The sequence below is a fragment of the Ambystoma mexicanum genome, chromosome 5p, assembly GCF_040938575.1.
Source record: "Ambystoma mexicanum isolate Mex_15411 chromosome 5p, UKY_AmexF1_1, whole genome shotgun sequence".
NCBI classification, from domain to species: Eukaryota; Metazoa; Chordata; class Amphibia; order Caudata; family Ambystomatidae; genus Ambystoma; species Ambystoma mexicanum.
Window position 1 is genome coordinate 935,208,697 of NC_090930.1, and position 22,285 is coordinate 935,230,981.

Here is a 22,285-nt window from a genome sequence, read left to right on the forward strand (position 1 = left end):
ACCTTACTGGACAGCCCTTGAAGGACTGCCCGTCCCATCTGCTAGTCTTCAGTGTGCTGCTGTTGTAAACAGTAGTGCCTGGTAAATGCGTGAGGCACTGCCCATGTTGCTGCCTGGCAAATGTCTGTGATGGGTACCCCGGACCAGAGAGCCGCAGAAGCGGCCATTGCCCTTGTAGAATGCGCTCTAGCCCCAGTTCGTAGAGGCATGTTGGCCTTTGTGTGGCAGAAGGAAATCGTTGAGGATATCCACCCTGCGATGCCTTGTTTTGAAATGGCTTTTCCCTTGTTTGATGAGCCAAAGTTGACAAAGAGCGGTTTAGTTGCTCTAAATGATGTTTGTCTGGTCCAGATAATATTTTAACGCCCGTTTCATGTCCAGAGAGTGTAGGGCTCTCTCCGCTGGGGAAGTAGCGTTTTGAAAGAATGTAGGCAGAGTTATGGTTGCATGCTTGTGAAACTCTGGTGGCACTTTTGGAATGAAGTGTGGATTGGTGGAAAGTATTACCTTGTCCTTCGCGAATCGGAGATACAGAGGATCCACCACTAAAGCTTGTAGTTCCAAAAAAGAGGATGTAATGGCTGTTAAGAATGCCACTTTCCAGGTCACAAATTTAATGTGTGCTGTTGATAGAGGTTCGAAAGGAGTCTTCAGGAGACCGGCCGGGACGAGATTCGGGTTCCATACCGGTGGATTCCGTTTCTTTGGAGCAAAGGTATGAAAGAGTCCTTTTAAGAAGTGTTTGAATAGCCTGTCACTGTAGAGAGGAGGTGATCCTCTTTTCCTTGTGGATCTAGAGATTTCAGCCAAGTGCACCTTTAGAGGAGATCGCTAGACCTTCTTTTGCCAATTTGAGAAGTTAGGGAAGAACCTGCTCAGGTTTTAAGGCCAGTGGTTGAAGGTTAGGCTGCTGTGCACACCATGTACAGAACTTTGTTTGTAGTTGTAGGAAATGTGAGTGGATGGAGCCCTAGCCGCAGCTAGAATGCGCTGGCAGTCTTCCAGGATGTTTAAGCGGCCAAATTCAGTGTAAGCAAGAGCCAATCTGTTAATTTGAGGGAGCCTGGGTCGTGATGTAGAATCACTCTGTCGGTCTGCGATAGGAGATTGGCGTGAGATACTGGATGCAATGGATTGTCTACCGCTAGTTGAAGGAGGTTCAAGAACCAGGACTGTCTGGGCCAGTACGGTGCTACTAGGATGCAGAGATATTTCCAATTCATCTGGATTGTTTTCCTGATGAGGGAATGGCGGGAACGCATATGCGAACATGCCGGTCCATGGGGACAAGAATGGACAAGAATGTGTCCCCTTGAGAGTCGGCATGAGGGGTCCTGCTCGCAAATTTCTTGCGCTGCTTGCTGCCCTGAGTGGCGAAGAGGTCCAGAGGAGGATGACCCCATGTCGAGAAGACTTTTCCTATTTGGTTGTTGTATAGTTGCCATTCGTGGGACTGTGACAAATCCCTGCTGAGGGTGTCCGCTTGCTTGTTGTGTATCCCCGGGAGGTGGAAGACTTGCAGCAGACTGTTGTTGTGAATGGCCCAGTGACAAATGGTCTGTGCTTCTTGGGACAGGGTGTTTGAACGTGTTAGGTCTTGTTTGTGGTTTTGTTGTCTGTGAGGATTCTAACGGGAGGAAGGATTTAAGGGTTCAATGTACTGACGCAGTTCCAACACATTTATGTGGAGGATGGATTCTTTGGGGGTCCACAGGCCTTTGACTTGGTGCTTGTCTAGGTGAGCTCCCCATCCCGCCAGGGAGGCATCCGTCATAAACGTGAAATGGTAGTTGGGCTCTACGAGGGGCATCCCCTTCGAGATGTTGTTGGAGTATGTCCACCATTTTAGTGCATTTGAGAGAATCCTAGTGATGGTCATTTTGTCTACCCAGGGCCTGTGGATCTGGGACCATCTGGTAGCTAAATACTTTGTATTGGGTCATGTTTAGCCTGCAGTTGGGTATTAGCAGGATGTAGGAAGACATTGTCCCTAGGCGAGCCATGTATTTGTGCACCATGATTAGCTTGTTTGGAGTGAAGGAATTTGCCTGGGTTATCAATTTTTTCATCCTGTCTTATGAGGGTCTGATGAGACTTTGATCCGTGAGGAATTGAGCGCCCAGGAACACCAAACTTTTTGATGCAACTGTGCAAGATTTGGTGTAATTTACTGCAAATCCCAATTGTTGGAGAAGAGCTTCTGTTTGTTTCAGCGAAAACATGGTTTGCTGATATGTTGGACCTCGAACCAACCAGTCTTCTAAATATGGGTTGACGTGGTGGCCCTTTTTTCTGATAAAAGCTGCCACTGGTGCTATGCATTTTGTGAACTTCCTCTGTGCCGATTTTAGGCTGAACGGAAGTACTCGAAACTGGTAATCTGATACTTTCGGTGTCTTGGATGTATCGGAATGTACCCATCATTGAGGTCTAACGCCACCAAATATTCATGGGGTTGTATGGGCTTTATGACGTCCTGAAGTGTCACCATCTTGAACTTTTGCTTTTTGATGTTTTTGTTTAGCTTTCGCAAGTCCAGGATTGGACGTCACTTCCCGTCCGGTTTCTTGACGTTGAAGTACCTGCAGTATACTCCTTTTCCCTTTGCTGATTGAGGAACTCTTTCGATTGCCCGTTTCTTTAACATTTGATGCAATTCCTGGTGTAGAATTGGAAGGTGCAGGTGTGATACCTTTATGGGAGGTAACAGGATTTGTGCGCGTTTGAATTTCGAAGTGCTGGATGGCATCTAGCACCCACCTATCTTTTGTTATTGCTTGCCACTTGCTGAGGAAAAAACGCCACATTTCCTCCCACTTGTTCTGCCTACCTCTTTGAGAGGTGGCCGATCCGCACCTTTGCTGTCCCTGGTGATCCTCCCTGCTGCGCTGAGAGGATTGGTAATTTCTCTTGTAGCCCTAGGAGTGGTATCCAGATCTGCCGTCATTTTTGTTGTCCCTTGAGGACAAGAGTCTAGAATGACCCGAGACTCCTTCAAAAGAAAAAAGAAAAAACTTCTGCCCTGTAAGGTTGTTAGAGATACAGCAGTATCAGAGTCTGCTTTCATTGTTTTGAGGGACTCATCAATCTTGTCACCAAACAGATGTCCTCCTTCAAATGGCATGTCGACCACCTTATGTTGAACCTCCTGCCGAAAATCGGTGCAACATAGCCATCCTTGTCTTCTGAGGACGACCCCATTGCCAATTTGTTTGAACCCTGTTTCAGCGAGATCTACAGCGCTGTTAATGCTGCCAATTTGTTTAAATCCTTTTTCAGCTAGATCTACAGCAATATTAATGCTGTGGTTTGAGGCTTCCTCACCTTCACGTACCAGTGTCATGGCGTCCTTCCTCTGTTGCTCCGTTAAGTGCTCTAATATAGAAGCCAACTGATGCCACATTTCTAGATCATAGCAAGCAACTATTGCAAGAGCATTGGCTGCTTTGACTGTGTTGCTCTGATGGTCAATCCATTTTTCTGCCTTCATTGTCTGGGGGAGTGGCGCATTTGTGCTGAGTACGAGGCTTGCGACCCGCTGCCATCACTGACTCTGGAGAGGGCTGTGAGGTGAGACATTTTGGTGTTGTATAGGATGCCTTACATTTTTTTAATCCAGTTTTCCTTTAAGTGCTGGTTCTGTAAACGGATGTTTTAGAATCTGAAGGCCTTCTGCCAGACATGATCTAGGATGGGTATAGAAAACACAGCCTTTCTGCGCTCACCCATGTGGTCAAAAAGAAAACAGTCCTTTTCTTCTGCAGGAGTTAAACCGAATTCCTGGCATGCCTTCGATACCATGGAGTGGAAAGTTCCGATGTCATCTGGAGGGGACGGTTGAGCAGGACTACCCTATTTATCTTGGTCCGGGGCATCCGTGTCCCACAAATTGGCTCTGCGAGGAGACGAAGAGGTGGTGGCGCTTGTGTCCCTTGTACCAGTGTCTTGGTCTGTATCGACTTATTCTCCCTCTTCTTGCTCGAGTATACATGGACTATGTCCTCGTGGAGGTGGTGGTCTAGGAGGTGATTGAATTCTGGGATGTTTGTCTTGGTCCCTGAAGCAATGGCCTGGATCCCTTTTTTGCCGCTGAACTGGGGTACCCTGGTCTTTACCGCATACATGGACTGCCTGTGGCTACGGAGGTGGAAGTCTGGCATTGAATTGTCCCAATAGTGATTGTAGCGTGGAAAGAACTTGCAGGGAGAGCAAGGATTGTGGGTTTAGAAGGGGGTATTGTGGCTTCATGCCTCCCATTGCCAAAGTTGTTGATGGTAGACTAGGTGTTTGTATTCTTAGAGGTGTTTCTTCTCCTCTTGATGCTAGGCGATCAGAGGGTTTGTGCTGAATAAGAGACTGGGACATGCCTTCCTCAGGATCGGAGTCTGTGACCCCTGGACTCTCCTCTGCTGGAGGCTCGAAATCCGAAGTGATTTCATGATGGAAAATGTCATCTGGCATGATGTCTGGATAACTTATAGGAGAGATTCCTAGAGGAATATGTCGATGCTCTAATGCGTCCCCTGTCGGGGTTTTTAGTATACCTTTGCCGGGCAATATACTGTCCTATATAGGTAACTCTGTGGTTTCCGTCGTGATAGTGGTCGACGGGGTTGGAGGCAGTGTAGTCTTACTCCCAGACAATTTGTGTTTTTTGGTTGTCGACAAAGTAGTCGTCGAGTGATGTCCTGTTGTCGATGTGTCGGAGTAGATGTCGACGACGATTTGGTCGTTAGAGGGTGCTTCGTGGACGACTCTTGTCCAGAGGAGGATTTGCAAGACTCCAAGGACAAATGGTGTTTCTTTTTAGCAGAAGAAGACAAGGTCTTTGCAGATGAATTGGATTTCTGTTTGTCGTCGGAGAGGACCTTCTCGACGTGTCGGATGTGGGTGTAGTCGACAGGCGTAAGCCTTTATCCATCGGTTTTTCTGATGGCATCTTCATCAATGGGACCTTGGACGAGTGCTTAGAACCAGTATGGAACCCCTCACTGCTACCTGGTGTTTTATTAACAGGAGAGGGGTGTTTGGTCTCGTGGATGATTTTGGATCACTGTTTTTTTGTTTTTTCGCCAACGGTTCTTCAGACTTAGACCTGTGACCTGATGGCAACCTCTTGTCAGAAGAAGTGGTAGCTCTCCCACTCCTTGACGAACCCACTTCCGACACATGGTATGCTCCTTCATTAAGCCAACAAATGAGGCAACTGTTTCTGTCCTTAAGGGTTTTTTCCTTGGCATATTTCACATTCCTCCGCAGAATGGTTAGGGTAGAGGCAGTAAAGACTATCTGCATGCCTGTCACCTTGGTACGCATTTTTTAGGCTGCAAGTGTCACAAGGCCTGAACAAGGACTTTTTCGGCCCTGAGGTCTCCATGGTCGTAAACGGAACTGTCTATCAGTCGTCAGTTGATCCGGCTGGAGAAAAAGGTGAAGAAATATACATTTTTTGTGGAACATTATTTTCTCTCAGGAGAGAAGAACACAGGGAATCGCACCAGCTCGAAAGACGGTTGAAAACAGAAGGGAAGCTGCTGGGGCAGAGCTATACACTCAACGTCCTATTGGTGGGGACCAAGAGCTCCCATAACAACGTTGATGGGTCACTCAAGGCGTTAATTTTTTCATAGGAAAATTACTAAATCAAAGTAACTGGGGATCTCCTTGAGAATTTTGGCTTAACTTCTAAGTAATTTTTTCACTTAGAAATATTACTGAAATACTATTCTCTACCAATACCTATGCCTTTTGTGACCTTAGGCATATTATTAAATTATGCACTCCACTTTTCCTACTCGAATCCCCTTACCTTTTCTTTGATTAACCATGCAATTTTCATCGTGCCGCGATTCACCGTAAACACTGAATATATCTTATGTATATGGTGGTTTGTCACAATATCTAAAAACACATCTGGCCCAATTTTATGGGTCATATATCGAAAATCTTAGGCTTTTTTACTTTGTGCCGGCAAACTTGTTCGGCTTTCGTTTATTTCTTATAGAAAAATGTCGCACTACGCGTACGCATTTCCTCGGGAGAACTACTTGTCATGGGCACGCATTGGCGTGCCTACGTCACTCTTATGATGTTATAAATAGTAAACAAACGCTGTAGACAATCAAGTTCCAGCGCAACGGCGTCTGCTACCGCGATTTTTTCACACATCGCTTGAAAACGCTTTTCAAGTATGTTTCTATGGGCACACGCTCATTTAGCCACGTATCTAGCTTAGAGCACTTTATTACAATGACACTCTGCTCGATTTTTTTCACAGTTACGAGGCGTTCTCCCTGTGACATTGCAACTAACGTTGGTCTGTCTGCAACCAATCTACTCCTACCTCCCGATTGGAGTTTCTACATATTCCTACAAGGTTAGCTTTTCTTATGTACGCTTATATTTTCTTTAGAAAAGAACATATATCCATTTTATTGGATATATACCTATGCCTATTAAAAGCAACCATAAGCTTCCCTCTAACCCACTATCCTTGTAATAGGCAACCACGTGTTAAGCATTTTTATGCATTGTTGTATTTTCTTCAGAAAAGTACTAACACCTTGTTAGCCCCTACTTATTGTATATACATTTATACTCATAAACCACCATACGCTATCTTTTAATCTATGATCCTTGTTATAGGCAACCACGTGCAATTGTTGGACCCGTGTTCCTTAACCAAACCCCCTGGATGTCAACGTCCTTCCTGAGAAAAGATTTCCAGAGGAACCTTTTTTATACTACACACAAGGTTAGCAAGCCTAATTTATTTTCATTTGCAATTCTTAGATTGCAGGATTATTTGAAAAACGCAGGCAATGGTATTTGTAAAACTGCAAACCACAACTATTATGCCATATTAATACTTTGTGATTCCATGGAAATATTGTTATGACATTGTATGATGATGAGTTCACAAAAATAAGGATATTTGCCATAGCAGTCATCTAAAGTAAACGCTCTGAAATTTGAAGTGATTGTTCGTTGCTAACTAATTTGCACTTATCTAATTCTGTTAAAATTGAGATTTTTTCTTTGTTTTAATAGAAACTATGAAAATTCTCGATTTATGTACCCCTGATGAAGAGAGAAATCTCGAAACGCGTTGGGTGATCACATTATGGATTAAAGTCAAGTTCTTGAGTTAAAAAACGTGTTATTGTTACTCATTTATATTTTGCTTTGATTGAAATTTGTTAGTAGATTAAGACTATATAAATGTACCTAAAATATATGAAGCTCATTTGTGACTCTATACGACAGTGTTACAACACATTGCCTTATGAGAGTACATCACATTGCCAAATTATTTTTCTGTACATACAGATTATAGATAGTGTGCAGGGGACAGGAGTTCCCCATTTTAGGAACATCCACCCTCTTTTTTGTTCTAGTACCAACCCAGATGCCAAGGTTGAGATTATCTCCCCTGCACCTCAAATCTTCTCAAATAACCAAAGACACCTAGATTTCCTAAAAAATCTTGATATAGCAACTACTTTGAATTGAGGTGTGCATAGTGTTGAACACTTGGCTCGATTCCCAGCCTGACAACAGGGAATATTCACAGCATGTGATTGCATGAAAGATCCAATGCTGGAGAACTTTAAGTAAACTCACCATCTATAGGAAATTGTGATATCCTGTGAATCCAAATATATAAATACATTGGTGTCAGTCCTCTAAAAACTCTAAACTGTATCAATCCTGAAATTAGGAAAGTACGCCTCTGTGCACCTACCCATTGCATATTAGGTAAAGCTTAACTGTTGCTGGATATTTAATTGGACTAGTTTCCTAGATTCTTCTTTATTAAATATGAAAGTTGCCAGAAATATTAATTAGGAATTCTATTTTAGACTTGATATAACTCTTAGGTATAGGATTCCATGGACTTACCTCTAAATGCTTTAGTGTCCATTAAATATTGCAAAATAGTTGTGAACGTGATTGCTTCTTCAGACATGTATTGAAACTATCATCCTACATTAAGGATAGTACACAGGTACTTAAGTTCTTGGAAGACTTAGACTGGCAAGAAGGATCTCTATTAGCCACGCTGGATCTGACAGCACTTTATACTTTGATTGACCATGAGCTAGCCATCAAGGCCATAGATTACACTTACCCAGGTTTTTCGGCATCTTACTGCTCACATGTGTAGATGTTGAAAGCATTTTTGAAATTCACACTCAAAAACAATGTCTTATTGATATTGATGTTTTATTTGTATCGCGCTCGTACACAAGTGTTTCAGAGCACGAGGCAAGGGAGGGGAACAAGGGAGAACAAAAACAACGATCTTACTAGGCCCAGTGACATTGAGAACGCGTAAGTGCATGGGAGAGCGAAAATGGTGAAATTGCATGGGGGTGAGGAGAAGTGGAAAGTGCTGGGCAAGAGGAATACAAAATAAATAAATAATAAATACATAAAATAGCTAATAAAAGCAGCAAACAATGGTAGTGCAGCCAGCAAGTGGCAAGTGCTAGGTTTAAGGCAACAAACGGTGTGTCTGATAAGTGGAGAATAAAAGGGGGGGGCTGCAGGGTTACATATACAAACCCCAATGCAAGGGATGGCCGGAGGAAGTGAGGGTGGGTGGAAAGGGTGAGCAGGTACCTGGGCCCGAAAGTCAGAGGGTGACCAGGTGCAGGATGCTGAGACAGAACAGGTCAGCAGGGGAGAGGAGGAGCGAAGGCAAAAGCAAAGAAGAAGGTCTTGAGGTGCTTCCGCAACCGGAGATGGTTCCCCTCAAGTTTCAGAATGGCAGGAAGGCTGTTCCAAAAGGAGGTCCCAGTCGAAGACAGAGATCTACCCCCAGAGCTTGTTTTTGGGGGTAGGGGAGGAGAGGGTGGACAGGAAGTGCTGGGTTTTTAAGATGAAGTGAGAGGCAAGGGCCGTGTAGAGGGCCTGGGAGGCGGCAAGAGGGGTAGAGACTGCAGCAGGGTTGGCCAGCTCCTTTCAAATTTTAACGAGTTTGGCAGAGTTGCTAGATGCCGCAGAGACATGGGCTTGGATGTGGGCTCTCTTATTGGTGTGGCCAGAGAGTCGGTATTGCCTTTGGAGCAGGCAACAGGCCAGTTTGTCAGAGGATGAACAAGAAGCCCTCCATTTCCGCTCAGCTGCCCTACACTTACGTTTAAGCGTAGGTAGGTCAGTCATACCAAGAGTTGCACTTGGCTTTGGGCTTTAAATGGATCCTCATGGCAGGGGCAAAAGCATCAAGAGTATCGGAAATAGAAGAGTAGAGCATAGACAGGGCTGTCAGGATGCGAGTCAGCCAGGGGTTGGGTGGTGGGGGGTGAGGGGGAAGGTGGCAGCAGAAGCCTCCAATGACACACGCTTCATGGGCAGAATGTCCGAGAAGGTAGGTGGCAGTGTTGTGGTAGACTTGTCATGGGGTGAAGGGAGGGGGAGGTGAGAGGAGAGGACGGAGTGATCGTTCCAGGAGAGAGGGGTGGTCAGAGGGATGGAGAGGGGGAGGTCTGAGGAGATCAAAACTTCAACTGTGTGCCCTGCAGAGTGAGTCAGGCCAGAGGGGAGGAAGAAAGGGAGAGGGAGTCACAGAGGTCACAGAAGAGTACAGAGGAGGAACAAGGAGTGTCTAGATATTGAGGTCCCCAAGGAGGAGTCGAGTGGTTGTGGCAAGGAGGTAGGAGGAGGGGTCCGCCCACTCAAAGAGAAATTAGGTGATCTGACCAGGAGGCCGGTAAATGGTAGCCACGTAAGAGAGTGGCGAGGAGAGAGAGAAAGCCTGCAGACAAGGCATTCGAAAGAGGAGTATCTCTGTGTGGGAACGATAGAGGCAGGAATCCACTCAGGAAAAATCAGGGCTACACCCCCTCTGGACTGGGTGGATCTAGGTGCATAGAGGATCTTGTAGCCATCAGGGAGGAGCGTGTCAAAGCTTGTGACAGATCTGACCACGAACCATGTCTCAGTAACACCGAGATATGGTTCTCAGTGTCACTTCCATGCTGTTGGCGAGGAACCAACAGCATGGAAGTGAGAGAGTTATGATCAAGAACACATTACAGAGAATTTACACCTATAGATTGGGCAAATGCCAGACTGCTCAATCCTCGGACAAGACACGCAGAAACCACACTTGCGGCTGTCGAAGCCAATGCAAGAATAACTTTAGTCTTGCCTGAAGTTCTGACGACTGAGGATCCACAGTTTGGACAATAGAAATCCGCCATATTTTTACTTCATTTGAGGCCACACACGTCAATCAAGTAATTAAAAGATTGCCATAAGTGAAGGGCATCAACCAATGAACTATCTTTGACATCCAACTCCTGGTGTTATTATACAACGTCCCGAAGACGGGTCCAGCGCACATCTCATAGCATTTTTAGTTGGCTACAGAGTGTTTTTTTTTTTTCCAACAATTGCTGCTAGTACCCAGAAACACATTTCTTTGTGTCGACAGAGTCAAGGACAAGTTAATTATGAGTCGAGGATATATGAAATAGCAATATGTTCACCTCTCGCCCTTACTAACCTCACAACATTGTAAAAATATGATTGTGTTAAGTTCAAAGAAATTGTCTTGGTTGGTTGAAAATATTGACTTTCACTAAATGTTTTTCATGTGATGTCATGTGTAAACAAAATGCATTTTTGTCTTTTTTTAATATAAAAACTTTGAGTGTTTTGTATTTATAAATTAAAATATGTATATCTCAATTTTTTCTGTCTTTATCAATTGATTGACATGAAAAATAGCATTTTATGCAACTAGACACACCTAGTACGTGTGCAGGTGGGTAGCTGTTTTTGTGGCATTCTCTATATATCAGTAACACCGAGGACATCGCGGTCAAGTTCTTCCAGGAGGTGGCAGATGTCAGGAGTGTTTTACAGCAGAGCGAGAGTTGAGAGTGGCAAGATGAAGAAGGTTGCCAGCCTTAAAGACCTTCCGGGGAGGGTTGCAAATCAGAGATATTCCCTGCGGAGGAGAAGAAGCCTGAGGTGGGGGAGAGGAGGAGGCAAGAGAGGGCAGGGTAACTAAGGGGTGAGAGAAGGGGACAGCAGATGATGAAAGGAAATTGATGAGGCGAGGGAAGCGCCTATCAAAGAGGAGGAGATTGGCCAGAGGGCCTTGGACCATGACAGTGCCATTAAGGTAGACATTAATGATGACTTTGGAGGAGTCGAAGGGAGCCATGAGAACTTCCCAGCGGGTGCCACCATTAACGGGAGAGGAGGAGACAGGACAGAGCACAGAGATCATTATGAAGACTCCATATATCTGGCAAAAAAACAACAAAGAGGATGTCGGTGAGGGTCCGCCTGGAAGCGCTGGAATAGGGGTCAGCGATAGGGAGACCAAGGTTGGAGGCCAAGATATCCTTTTTGAACTTCTTCCTGCCACACTTAGTGAGAAGGGAAGCATAGTCAATGGAGAAGCAGTTGGAAAAGATAGGAGAAACAGAAAGCGCCATGGTTGTGGTAGCGAGAAAAGAAGGGAGAAGCAGGGGGGTGGTGTTGGAGGTGAGGCAGGTAAGAGTGGAACGAAGAGAAAAGTGAAGTCACTGGGCCGGCAAGATACAGAGAAGCAACAATTACAAGCAAAGTACAGAGCAAGTTAGTAAAAAAAAAAAAAAAAAAAAAGATTTGACTCTTAAACCAAAAAGCAAAAACAGCAAGATTTGAATTTACAATTGGGTTCAGATGCTAGCAAAGGAGCCAGAAAAACAATGCAATTCAGATTGTAAACATGGGAGAAACAAGCAGATAGGGATAGTGAAAGTCAAAAGGGGGTAGGAGTGAGTCCAGAAGGAGGGAACTAACCCATAATTAAGGAGGTGTGGATTTTGATTTGCTGAAACACATTACTTGCAGACTAGGAGTCGCAATGGGGGCCAAATATGCCCCTTCATTGGCAAACCTCTTTCCATGGCACACTTCGAAAAAAATTGCATGCTCTCAAGAGCAGTGACTTTGACAAACACATCATCTGGAGAAGATATATTGACATTATCAGAGTATGGAATGGCTCAGAACACCTGCAGAATACACACAATACTTGAACAGGAATTCTTTTGGTATTACTTTAACAGGGCACTGTGACAACAAGAGTATAGATTTTCTTGATTTACATATTTATATTGCTAATGGTAAATTAGAAACCACAACATTTAGCAAGGCCACAGAGGTCAATTCTACACTTCACGCAAGCAATTACCACAGAGGATCCGCCGTAAACAAACCTGAAGGTGAATTTTAGTGAGCATGCTGTAACTGTAGTGAAGATGTGTACTTTGAGAAGGAGTGCAAACTACTAACCAAATGGATTTCAGGCAAGTGGGTATCATCTACTGATGTTAATAAGTCTCATGGCAAGATCAGAACTTTGGATAGAACTGGAATGATACAAAAAGTCTCCAAGGGAGGTTCAGAAAAGAAGTAATATTGACATTATCACACAATATTCCAAGGATGCACAAATTCTATACAGACTAGTGCAGAGGCATTGGCATCTCTTGTGTATGGACACTGATTTTATGTAATTCATAGAACGTACGCCCATGTTTGTATTTACTAGAGCACTGACAATCAGGCACAAACTATGCCCCTCATTTCTTGATACCAGCTGCATAACAACAACCAGTGGCAGTGACTGGTTGAGAACTATCACAGGCTTCCACAAATGTGGGACATGCAGTACGTGCAATCATGCACACAGGGATTATGACATATGTATTTATAAGGAAGGCACAGAGATTACATGTAAAACTACATATGTAGTATATGTCATAATATGTGTGTGTAAAATATTATACATTGGAAGTAGTATAAGACAGCTAAGAATCTGTATCAGGGAGCGCTTAGCAAGTCTTAATGATCCTAGGTTAACACGGGCACATTATTGGCAAGAATGCCACTCGATGCATAACGAAAGTGATCTGAAATTCATTGGACTAATAAAAGTGTGGGAAACTTGGAGGCGATTTAAGATTAATTTTGAGATGTATGGAATCAAGATGTGTAGACTACAGAGCACAACGGAAGGCCTCAACTCAGAACACAAAATGAATGTTTTCTTGCTGGATATCATATTGGCTGTCTGGGGGTCACAGGCCTACAACTAGGGACCATGCGGGGCATGCTGAATGCAGCCACTTCAACCACCAGGTAAACCACTGCCTGGGTACCCAAATTGTAATCCTTTACTTCTGAAAGAATATGATCGCTTTAAATAAGGAGCATTGCAGTGTGCTGCAAACCTACAATCTTGCTCTGCAAAATATTACCTAAGCGATGATCCCAATTGAAGCATCTACTTAGCCCAGTGGGGCTGTTCATGCTTGGGGACACTTTTATTCAAGCATGGCTACGGCCATGTCGCGCACTGAAGCACCTGCATAGCCTGCTCCTCGGTTATGAGCATTGGCCCATAATCCATCCTTAGAGCCAACCGGGAGAGCCGGCCCCCACATAGGCCCTCGCCAAGGCCCCAGTCTGGCCCTGTCCAAAGCTGGAGGGAGCCCCCTCCATGCCGCAGCTCCTGCAACTTGCCCCCCACCAACCCCACCAAACTGCACAATGACTAATCCAACTGTCCCCCTGAATTTCGGGACCATAAAAAATGAGCAATCATGCTGCAACAGTAAGCTGCCCAGATCTTCTGCTCCTGGATCATGACCATTTACCTGGTTGTCTGCTGAAACCACCCTCCCCTGCCCTACAGCCTGACTGCAATCTGTATCTTCTTCCCACTTGATATGCGCATCTGCCCTATACTTTAAGTATATCTTGCATGCGACATGCTGTTTCTAGTGATGATTGGCAATTTCAAATCTAGGTGTGCTTTTTTACATCACTGCATCTTCCATTTTGTGCTGTTTCTAGTGTTGTTTGGCAATTTCGAATCTAGGTTTGCTTTTATAAATCACTGCAAGGTTCGAAATTAAGATTTGTTGAGCAGGAGGATAGGAGGAGCCAGGACTACCAGAGCCCAGAGGATCATGGGGCACGTAGTGTCTAGAAGGAATGCTTGACCTTTAAACTTTGATTTTGCTTTTTCCTCAGAATACTGTACTGCAGTAAAAACCTCAAATGCCCAGTTTAATGTTTAAATGTTTTATTTAAAGTGCTGATGTTGCAGCAATAAAGAAAGTAATGCATAATGCTCGACTCGCTATTAGCCTGTGCAATCTTCATTACTATTTAAAGAATGTATATTACCAGTATATCAATAAAAATGCAACATAGGAGATAACTTATGGCTGGTAGTTCCTTTAAGATTTGAAACGAGTGAGCCTTGAAAACAATTAAGGTTCATTTTGAACTGGGTAATTAGGTTGTACATAACTACCATGGGTATAGTGCATTGTACATTATAAACGATTCCTGGACAAAGCAATTACACCTGTAGTGTAGTTACATGTTTAATGAGACCAAGTAATTATCTAGGTCAACTGCCTAGCTAGGATGTGAGGGTTTAGTCATGGCTTCCCAATTTACCCACATTGTGTGATCCTGGAGAAATATCTGTCAACATTGTGGATGCTTCGAAACAGACTAAATGCTAAAGTGCTATATGAACAACAATCTTTACTTGAAACTCAGGCTGCAACGTATTCAATCTGTGTGGTTTGCCTTTATAAAAAGGCTACAGATGGAATCATTACAGAAGCTTCACAAATCACTTAGATGTGAGGGGCTAGTGATGTAGTGCATATCAAATTCTGGAAATATGGACCCAAATCACAGCCCGCCCATCCAACCCCCTGTATACCACCCACGCCCACACCAAGATCAAAGTGCTTCAACCTAGGAAAATGACTTACTCTCCTTGTACTTCATATGCTGTGCGTGTCACAATTCTGAGGGGGCAGACATGGTCAACTTGCTGGCATAAGGCACTAGATCAATTAATGGATTAATGGACTTCACTTAATATGAACCACATAGACGGTGCAGTGCAGTGCAATACATTTACCAGTGATTCACCATCACATTTCAAACTATTTTCAGTGACTCTAAGGCAACTTTCTATATACTGCCACTCATGACACAAGTCAAAGAAAATAAACACGGGATGCAGATTCAGTCAACCACATCATGGAAAATCGTTTGGAATATAGCATTTCAGCATTGCTAACAATACTATAATGAAACAAATTTTAGATCCATAGTCGGGCCCAAAACCCTAGTCCCGCCAAGACTCTGGTGTGACAGAGCATTTCCCCAATTAATCTTTTGCAAGCTTTCCTTTTGCAACAATTTCAAATAGTGCTTCGAAGTTAAGCATACGTTCTACAGAAATACGAGATGTAATATAATGACAAAAATGTGTTTATATAGTTCATGCAATTGCCTAGAGCCCCGTGTTCATGGACGGATTTGCAAAATACTTCAGTCAAATGTCAAAGAAAAACAGATTTACACAAAATAAATTTTCCAGGGGACACGTTATAGAAAAGACACAAGCACTTGTGTAGCTGGCGTGTTTTCATTAATGCGCGGTGCTCACTAGGAAATACACAAAGTCCATCTGTGCTAGTGGAATGGGCATGACAAACATCAAAAAAGGATACGATTTGTTGTATTCATACGCCTCTGCTTCCTTCAGATACGCATCTTTCGCTTGGTCAAACTGTTTGGCATTTTTAAAAGCCACCGCTAAAAGAAGAAAAATAGAATTTGGAAATAAGCAAAACGTAATATAAAACGCAATACAAACAAAAATCTAGGCTAAAACATGCATTTGCAAAAATGTTCTTCTTCCTCAATTTCCTCGATTTCATTACTAACATTTTGGTTAAAATGTTAAACTGACTTCGATACCCATCAATAAGAGGAAGGTTCCCCGCCGAGTTCTTCCACTCACTCCCACCACCTCGTCTTCTCGTGGGGTTGACATTACTCCCCAACATTAATAACAGAGCGGGGCATGCATGGGGAGTGACCTCAGCTACCTGTAATTCTCAAACGCGTGCAGGATCTGGATCAAATTATAATGGAGGCTGTTACACTAAATTTTATGTGTGTGGGAAGCACCACCACATTCTATGCAGCCACCCACCCTGCCCTTCTACCCTAAAAAGCAACCACATATTTTGCCTTATTCTGTACCCACAAACAAATGCTGCGAGAAACACAGTGAACGGCTGCAATAAGATGGGCGAGTTTGTGAGTGTGCTGGCCGGTCCTTCCAACGACAGCATGGAAACCCTATCAAAAAGGGATTCCTTCCTCAAGCTAGTGAGCCCAAAGCATGGGGCTATCCCATCAGTGATGTCAAAACAGCAGGAATCAATTGTCTGTCCAATTGCCCGTGTATTGAATGAGACAACCTACATAAAAACGTTCAGAATTTAAAAACCTATGTGCACCAATGCTCAAAGGACAACCAGGAAAGAAGGCGCTCTGAATGATAAAAAATATCATTGCAATATATGGGATTTTAGCACAGTGGCAAGGCCTAAAAAATGAAACAGCTGGTTGCACACCAAGTATAGCAAGCACCGTCAGCAGTACTCACATGACTGTGGTGGAGTGATGAGGCCCTGAAACATTCTAAAAAATGAAACGCAAAGCAATGCTATGCCACGGTTTGCATAACTACTCCATCCGCAAGTATATCCCAGAAGATATGTGGTACTGGAACAAGGCGGTAAAGGAAGAGATTGTTCAGAAACACAAGCCAAACAGGCTATCCAACTGCAAAACTAGGAAAAGTATGTTAGCGGAGATGGAGCTGAACTACTCCTGCCACTACACCTTTTAAGTGCAGGACATCTATCCCAAACTTTCACCTTGGCAGGCAATTCGGCGTCATTGACAAGATACAAAAACACAGAAAGTAGACACCATGTTGCTCTTGTTAACAAAACCCTTAGAAAAGTACAAATCAAGGTCCAAAGGCCAACATTTCCTTAAAGCAATTGTATTCCAAGCAGCTTCTCTGTTGTATGGCCTGCTACAAGACGCATTAGACTACCTACATGTTCAGAGTAGAACAATAATATTAATTTTAAAAAGGTTTTAACATACTCCTCCAAGCTCTCCTCAAGAGGTATTCTTACCGAGTGTCACATCTTGCACTCCTTATTGTATTCCCCCACTCACCTCTAGGTTCAATCCCTGCACAACATGCACTTCCAGAGACACTAGCCCACAGCTGGGTGCCTCAGGATATATCTTCACATGTACCTTACGGAAGGCACCACTAAAGGAGACGTCCACATAGCCACACCAGAAGGATTGTCCAAATAGTACACTATGCCCCCACAAACTCGCCTCACCAACATTCCCAACTAAACCACTCGGACATAAATATTGAATAACCCTCCCAAAATACATCAAACAAGGTGCTACACCTCAAAATCAACATATTTTTCAGTCTCGTCCAATGCATTCTAGAACCACTGGTACAGAAGAATCCCCTGTGGGCCAAAACGCCTCTATGCAAGGGGTCTGAAAACTGTGACTCTCCAGTTGGTTTGAACTACAGCTCCCATGATTCCTCATTATCGACCACGCTAGCAAAGTCGGATTGGAGTTGTAGTGTAAATTATCTGCAGAGCCAAAGGTTGCAGACCCCTGCTCTTTACGACAAAGGACAACTAGAAAGAGAGACTCACACACAGACCCCATGGTACGTCTTGTCTGCATGCATCAACAACAGCATTTGCATTTTACTCTCCCTCTCTTCCCCCCTTTGCCCCACACACTTCTGGATCAACCAGACCACATGGAGATCATGAAACTAGCAAAAGTGCAAAGTATAAATCCCAGTAGCAGAACATTAAGCATCACTACTTGTTTAATGTGTGGTCCAAGGTGTATTTTTACCAATTTATGACGTGATCTAGAACAACATTTGTCCAACTTATCCTATGGACTAGTACAGAAAAAGATCACAGTTTATTTATTTTGATAGGAAAATAGGTTGTGGACTCTAAACTCTGATTTTTCGACTGACATTTGTATTGCAGGTTAAGTCTTTATGCTTCATTTTGCAGTGACATCACTGGTGGACATTTGGGCTACGGGAAACAAAATGCAAGTCAAACCTTTAGTTAGTGAATTAAACATCACTACACAATTGAATTATTGAGAAGGGTCAATGAAGGTTCAAGGTAACAATGTTCAAATTATAGCTTTGCACGCCAAGAATGCTCAGTTGTATATACCACCATGCTCAATGCATGCAAGGCTAGATTTAGTCAAGAATTTAATACAGAACAAGCACTGCCATGTTCTTTCAAGTCCATACCTGCTTTTGCATACTCGGAAGCTGCACCATCATACTCTGGTTTCCACTTCATAAAGCTCGTTTTCAGGCTATAAACGAAAGCAGCAAGAAATAAAGTGTTAGGATCCGGGAATAAGCAGAAATCAAGGCCTGAAATATATATATGGCTCATTTTGGAAAAGGTGTAGCTTCCTAGCCGCGCAAGCCTCACAGTCATTAGTTTAAATACCAATTAAACAACAAGGTAGCATGTAGAGGTCTCCTTTCCATAGGCCAGAGTCGGTATACAAGATGGTCTGGTCTTCAAACAAATGTGCCAATTTTGAAGCACATCCAACCATTTAAATGTTTTCAATATGGAATAGACAATTTTAAAGAAATGGCCACTAGTAAGCGGACGGGGGTTTCCCAGGACAAACAATCAACATTTGACTAATCTCGTGGCTCCCCAAATATCTAATCAAAACTAACATCAGTTACCAGAAGTGAAAGATGTTTATTGATCTGTATTGTTTACAACGTACAGATCTTAGCTGCATCTTGAAACATTGCACGAGGTGTGAAGGAGGCATTGGTAAAGCACAATTCTATCACAAGACCGCAGGCGATCATCATGCTTCAACTTCTTAATTCTCCTACTCGTGAGCAGTTTTAAATCTTTAACTTTGTATATAACTTTTTTTTTAATTATTTTTTATTAGGGAACTACAAGTCCCCGTCAGTACTTTCAATCCTGCATTCCATACTCGGACCTCTGTAAACCGGGTCTGTAACTCAGTGGACTATTGCATCCACTACAGCGGCCTGAGTTTGACCTCATGGTCGCAATTTCAAATCCTGGCAGGTACACTCAGCCCTTAACCCTTCCAAGGTCGATAAATGAGTACCATTAAGTTGGGTAACAAACATCCGTTATCTGTCAATAGCACCAAGATGCCCCTCTGGTGGTGAACATGCACACTTCAAATACACATGTTATGTTACTCAGTCCTTCTCTTTCCTGAACATTATATCCCTCTTCCTGTCCAGGTCCTTTACTGCTCTTCCAACAGATTAGTTTACTCTAGCCTTCTGGCCATATGATGTATTGATAAATGGTTATATTAAGTGAATAATAGAGTGAATTAGTCATAGTACTGTAACGAAATGCACACAAGCATATAGAAGCAGCGAGCGTGTGTGTTAGTTTTCTCAATTAAGCCTATTTTTCCATTGTATTTATATGCGCCGCGTCAGTTTCCGAGTGCCGGCCCCGTACTCATATCGGAGTGCACCCAGGGCCTGCACGCCTCCCCGATCGTATCAGAGTTTCCACCCAAGTTGGTCTGGGGGTTCCGGACCCGGAGTATTCTGCACGTGGGGAGACATCATAACCGCTCGCAGGCACAGACCTGTCTCACGCAACGAGCGGGGCGTGGAGATGGCGCCATTCCTCACCCGGTAGTCCATCGTGGGTAGCCCCGAGGGAAGACCCGTGCTTCGCAAAGGGCACAGATATCGCTGGGAAGGTAGCGAACCTCCAGATACCAGCACACCCACCAGTGCGATATTAAGACCATCGCCCTTGGGCACATAACACTCATCAAGGCAGAGTAAAGTTCTTGAAAACATCTCTGCCACAGAGGAACTTCCAAGAAGAAAGAGACCAGACAATAAGGAATACATTTTTTTTTTAAAAGTATAAATAAAGGCAGAAAGAGTTTGGTTAAGGCCCACTTAAGTCTCCAGGGTGTGTCACGCTGCCTGCAGGTTCAGGCGTTGGCGCAAACAGCACATAAAAGCACAAGATTACACCTCAGCACCAGGGCTTGGCTATACAATTTCTTCCAATCATGGAAGATTACAAGTGGAACGAAGGGAGCCAGGAGGGCGTGCGTGGCCACAGAGGCAGAGAGCGAACTGGTGCCCAGTTTCAAAAAGCTGCTGGGAGACTCGTTGGTAGTGGCTGTGGGGTACAACCCTTGCAAGAAAGATTGGACACTCTAAAGACCCTTATAGGGAAGTAGCTACCAGAGTGGCAGAATAAGAGACACGCCCACCACTGTCACCAAAACAGTGACAAACAGGGTAGTAATAAGACCCAGATGAGGAAACTCTCTGCTACTCCTCTGAGTCAAGATATCAGGGGCAAAAGTGTACCCTAGAGCCTGCTGGTGTGTTTGGAAGCTTTTCTTAAAAAGTTAGTCATGCCAAGCCTCCTACCCTAGGGGAAGATAATATGAGAGAAACCGACGACATGCAAGACTCTGACAGCTCGTCAACAGACAAAAAAAACTAGAAAGACAGCCGAAGACAGGACAGTTCACAGGAGAAAGAACTAGCAAAAAGAAACATGTCAGGCAGCAAAGGGCGGAAGTGTCTGATATGTTTGACCCAGACAGCATCGGACATCCGAGGTCCAGCGACTGGCAGCTGTCTCCAAGGGGAGCCCTATAAATGGCTCAGAGGCTGAGAAAGCCCCTGGAGAAGGAGACCAGGCTCTGTTTGTGATCAGAGTGTCCAAGACGGAATTATCAGGAAAGGTGGCTGAAACGCCCAAACTGGGCCATGGGATGATTACCTTTGTCACTGAAGCATCAAAATATCTGTCTATACCCCAGCAGAGATCCGGGAAGAGAGGTCAGGAGACACTCTTAGACTTAGCAGGACCAATCATTAAAGTTATGGACATATCTGAGAGAGCATGGGAAACTGGCAAACCAGTCGACCCGGACGAGCAAGCCAGCTAGGTGCAGAGGGCAGAATGCCTCCTAGGAAACGCCAACTGTGCGGTGTCCTCTGAAAGAAGAAGGGGATTGCTCCTCAAGATCAACGCCAAGCTGGGGGACCTAGCATCCTACGAGGCAGGAGAAGCAGCACAAAGGCTGCTGTTTGTAAACAATTCGTAAGCATGTACATGGCTCTCGGCAAAGCCCAATCCCCCATTAAAAAGATTTCCCTCCAAAAGGGTATTTTCCGGGAGCGGTCGCTCAAGAGGTGGGCGGGGGGGTAGGGTCACCCGGCCGGAAGTCATGCTTCATACAGAGGACCTTAAAGCACATGGCGCAATACTGGAGTCGCGTCAGCAAGATTTGCTCTTTAAATCAAGGGGACGAAATACAAAAGTTCAAAGGGGACGAGAATACGGCAGATCCCAGGGAGCGCAATCAGGTGAGCCACACCTTTGGACCTTATCCCCCAGCAGGGGGAAGGACAGAGAGTTGTATTCATGAATGCCGCAAGCTATCGAGGGATGCTTGGGTATGGCAAACACTGAATTCATAGAAAGGACCCCGGATACATACATCCCTTAGAGAATTCCAGCTGCTGGAAAGCAAGTTGCAGCAACTGTGCATGAAGGGAGCCATACAGCGCAGCGTCTTGGGGAGATCTGCCTTCATCAGCATTATGTTCCCAGTAGACAAAGGACGAAGTAAGACCAGTAAACTTGAAGGTGCTAAACGGGTGCATCTTCTACAGACATTTCTTGATGGAGGGCACACACTTACTTAGGGACATTCTCTGGAAGTACGATTGGCTTTGCCGTGTAGACCTAAAAGACGTGTACCTCACGGTAACAGTAGCATGAGAGCAGAGATCATGGCTCAGCTTCAGATGGGGAGATCAGCTTTGGCAGTTCAAGACACTGCCATTCAGGTCTTCCTTTGCGCCATGGACCTATACCAAGCTAATGCAACCGGTAACAGCAGTGATCAGAGAGAGGTATCAGGACGCTAGTCTACCTCCACAATATTTATATTCTAGCAGAGAATACAGAAGAACTAGTGGAACAGACACAGTGGGTGTAGGACCTTCTAACATCCCTGAGATTTCTGATCAATCTAGAGAAAGCAGACTTCAAACCCAGCAAAAGGCTCGACTTCCTGCCGTTTGTTTTGGACACCAGGAAAGCCACCCTAGATTTTCCAGCAAGAAAGATAAAGGACATCAAAAAAGAAAGAAATGGGTGTCTCAGAAAGACAGAGATATCTCTGCGGACTCTAGCAATGATCGTAGGGTTATTGGCCTCCGCCATCCAGGCCATATTTCCAGGGCTGTTACACTACAGAGCCCTGCAAAGGATCA

At 44.3% G+C, this 22,285-nt stretch overlaps 1 protein-coding gene across 1 annotated transcript in view; it reads right to left on the reverse strand.

Annotated features, from left to right (window-relative positions):
- Positions 1 to 22,285, reverse strand: part of NAPG (NSF attachment protein gamma) — a 307,511-nt gene that overhangs the window by 253,481 nt on the left and 31,745 nt on the right. The window contains exons 2-3 of the mRNA XM_069613376.1: positions 18,242 to 18,309; positions 15,558 to 15,642 (exon numbers count right to left, since the gene is read on the reverse strand). Coding sequence (XP_069469477.1) covers positions 15,558 to 15,642; positions 18,242 to 18,309 — 153 coding nt within the window. The remainder of the gene's footprint in view (positions 1 to 15,557; positions 15,643 to 18,241; positions 18,310 to 22,285) is intronic.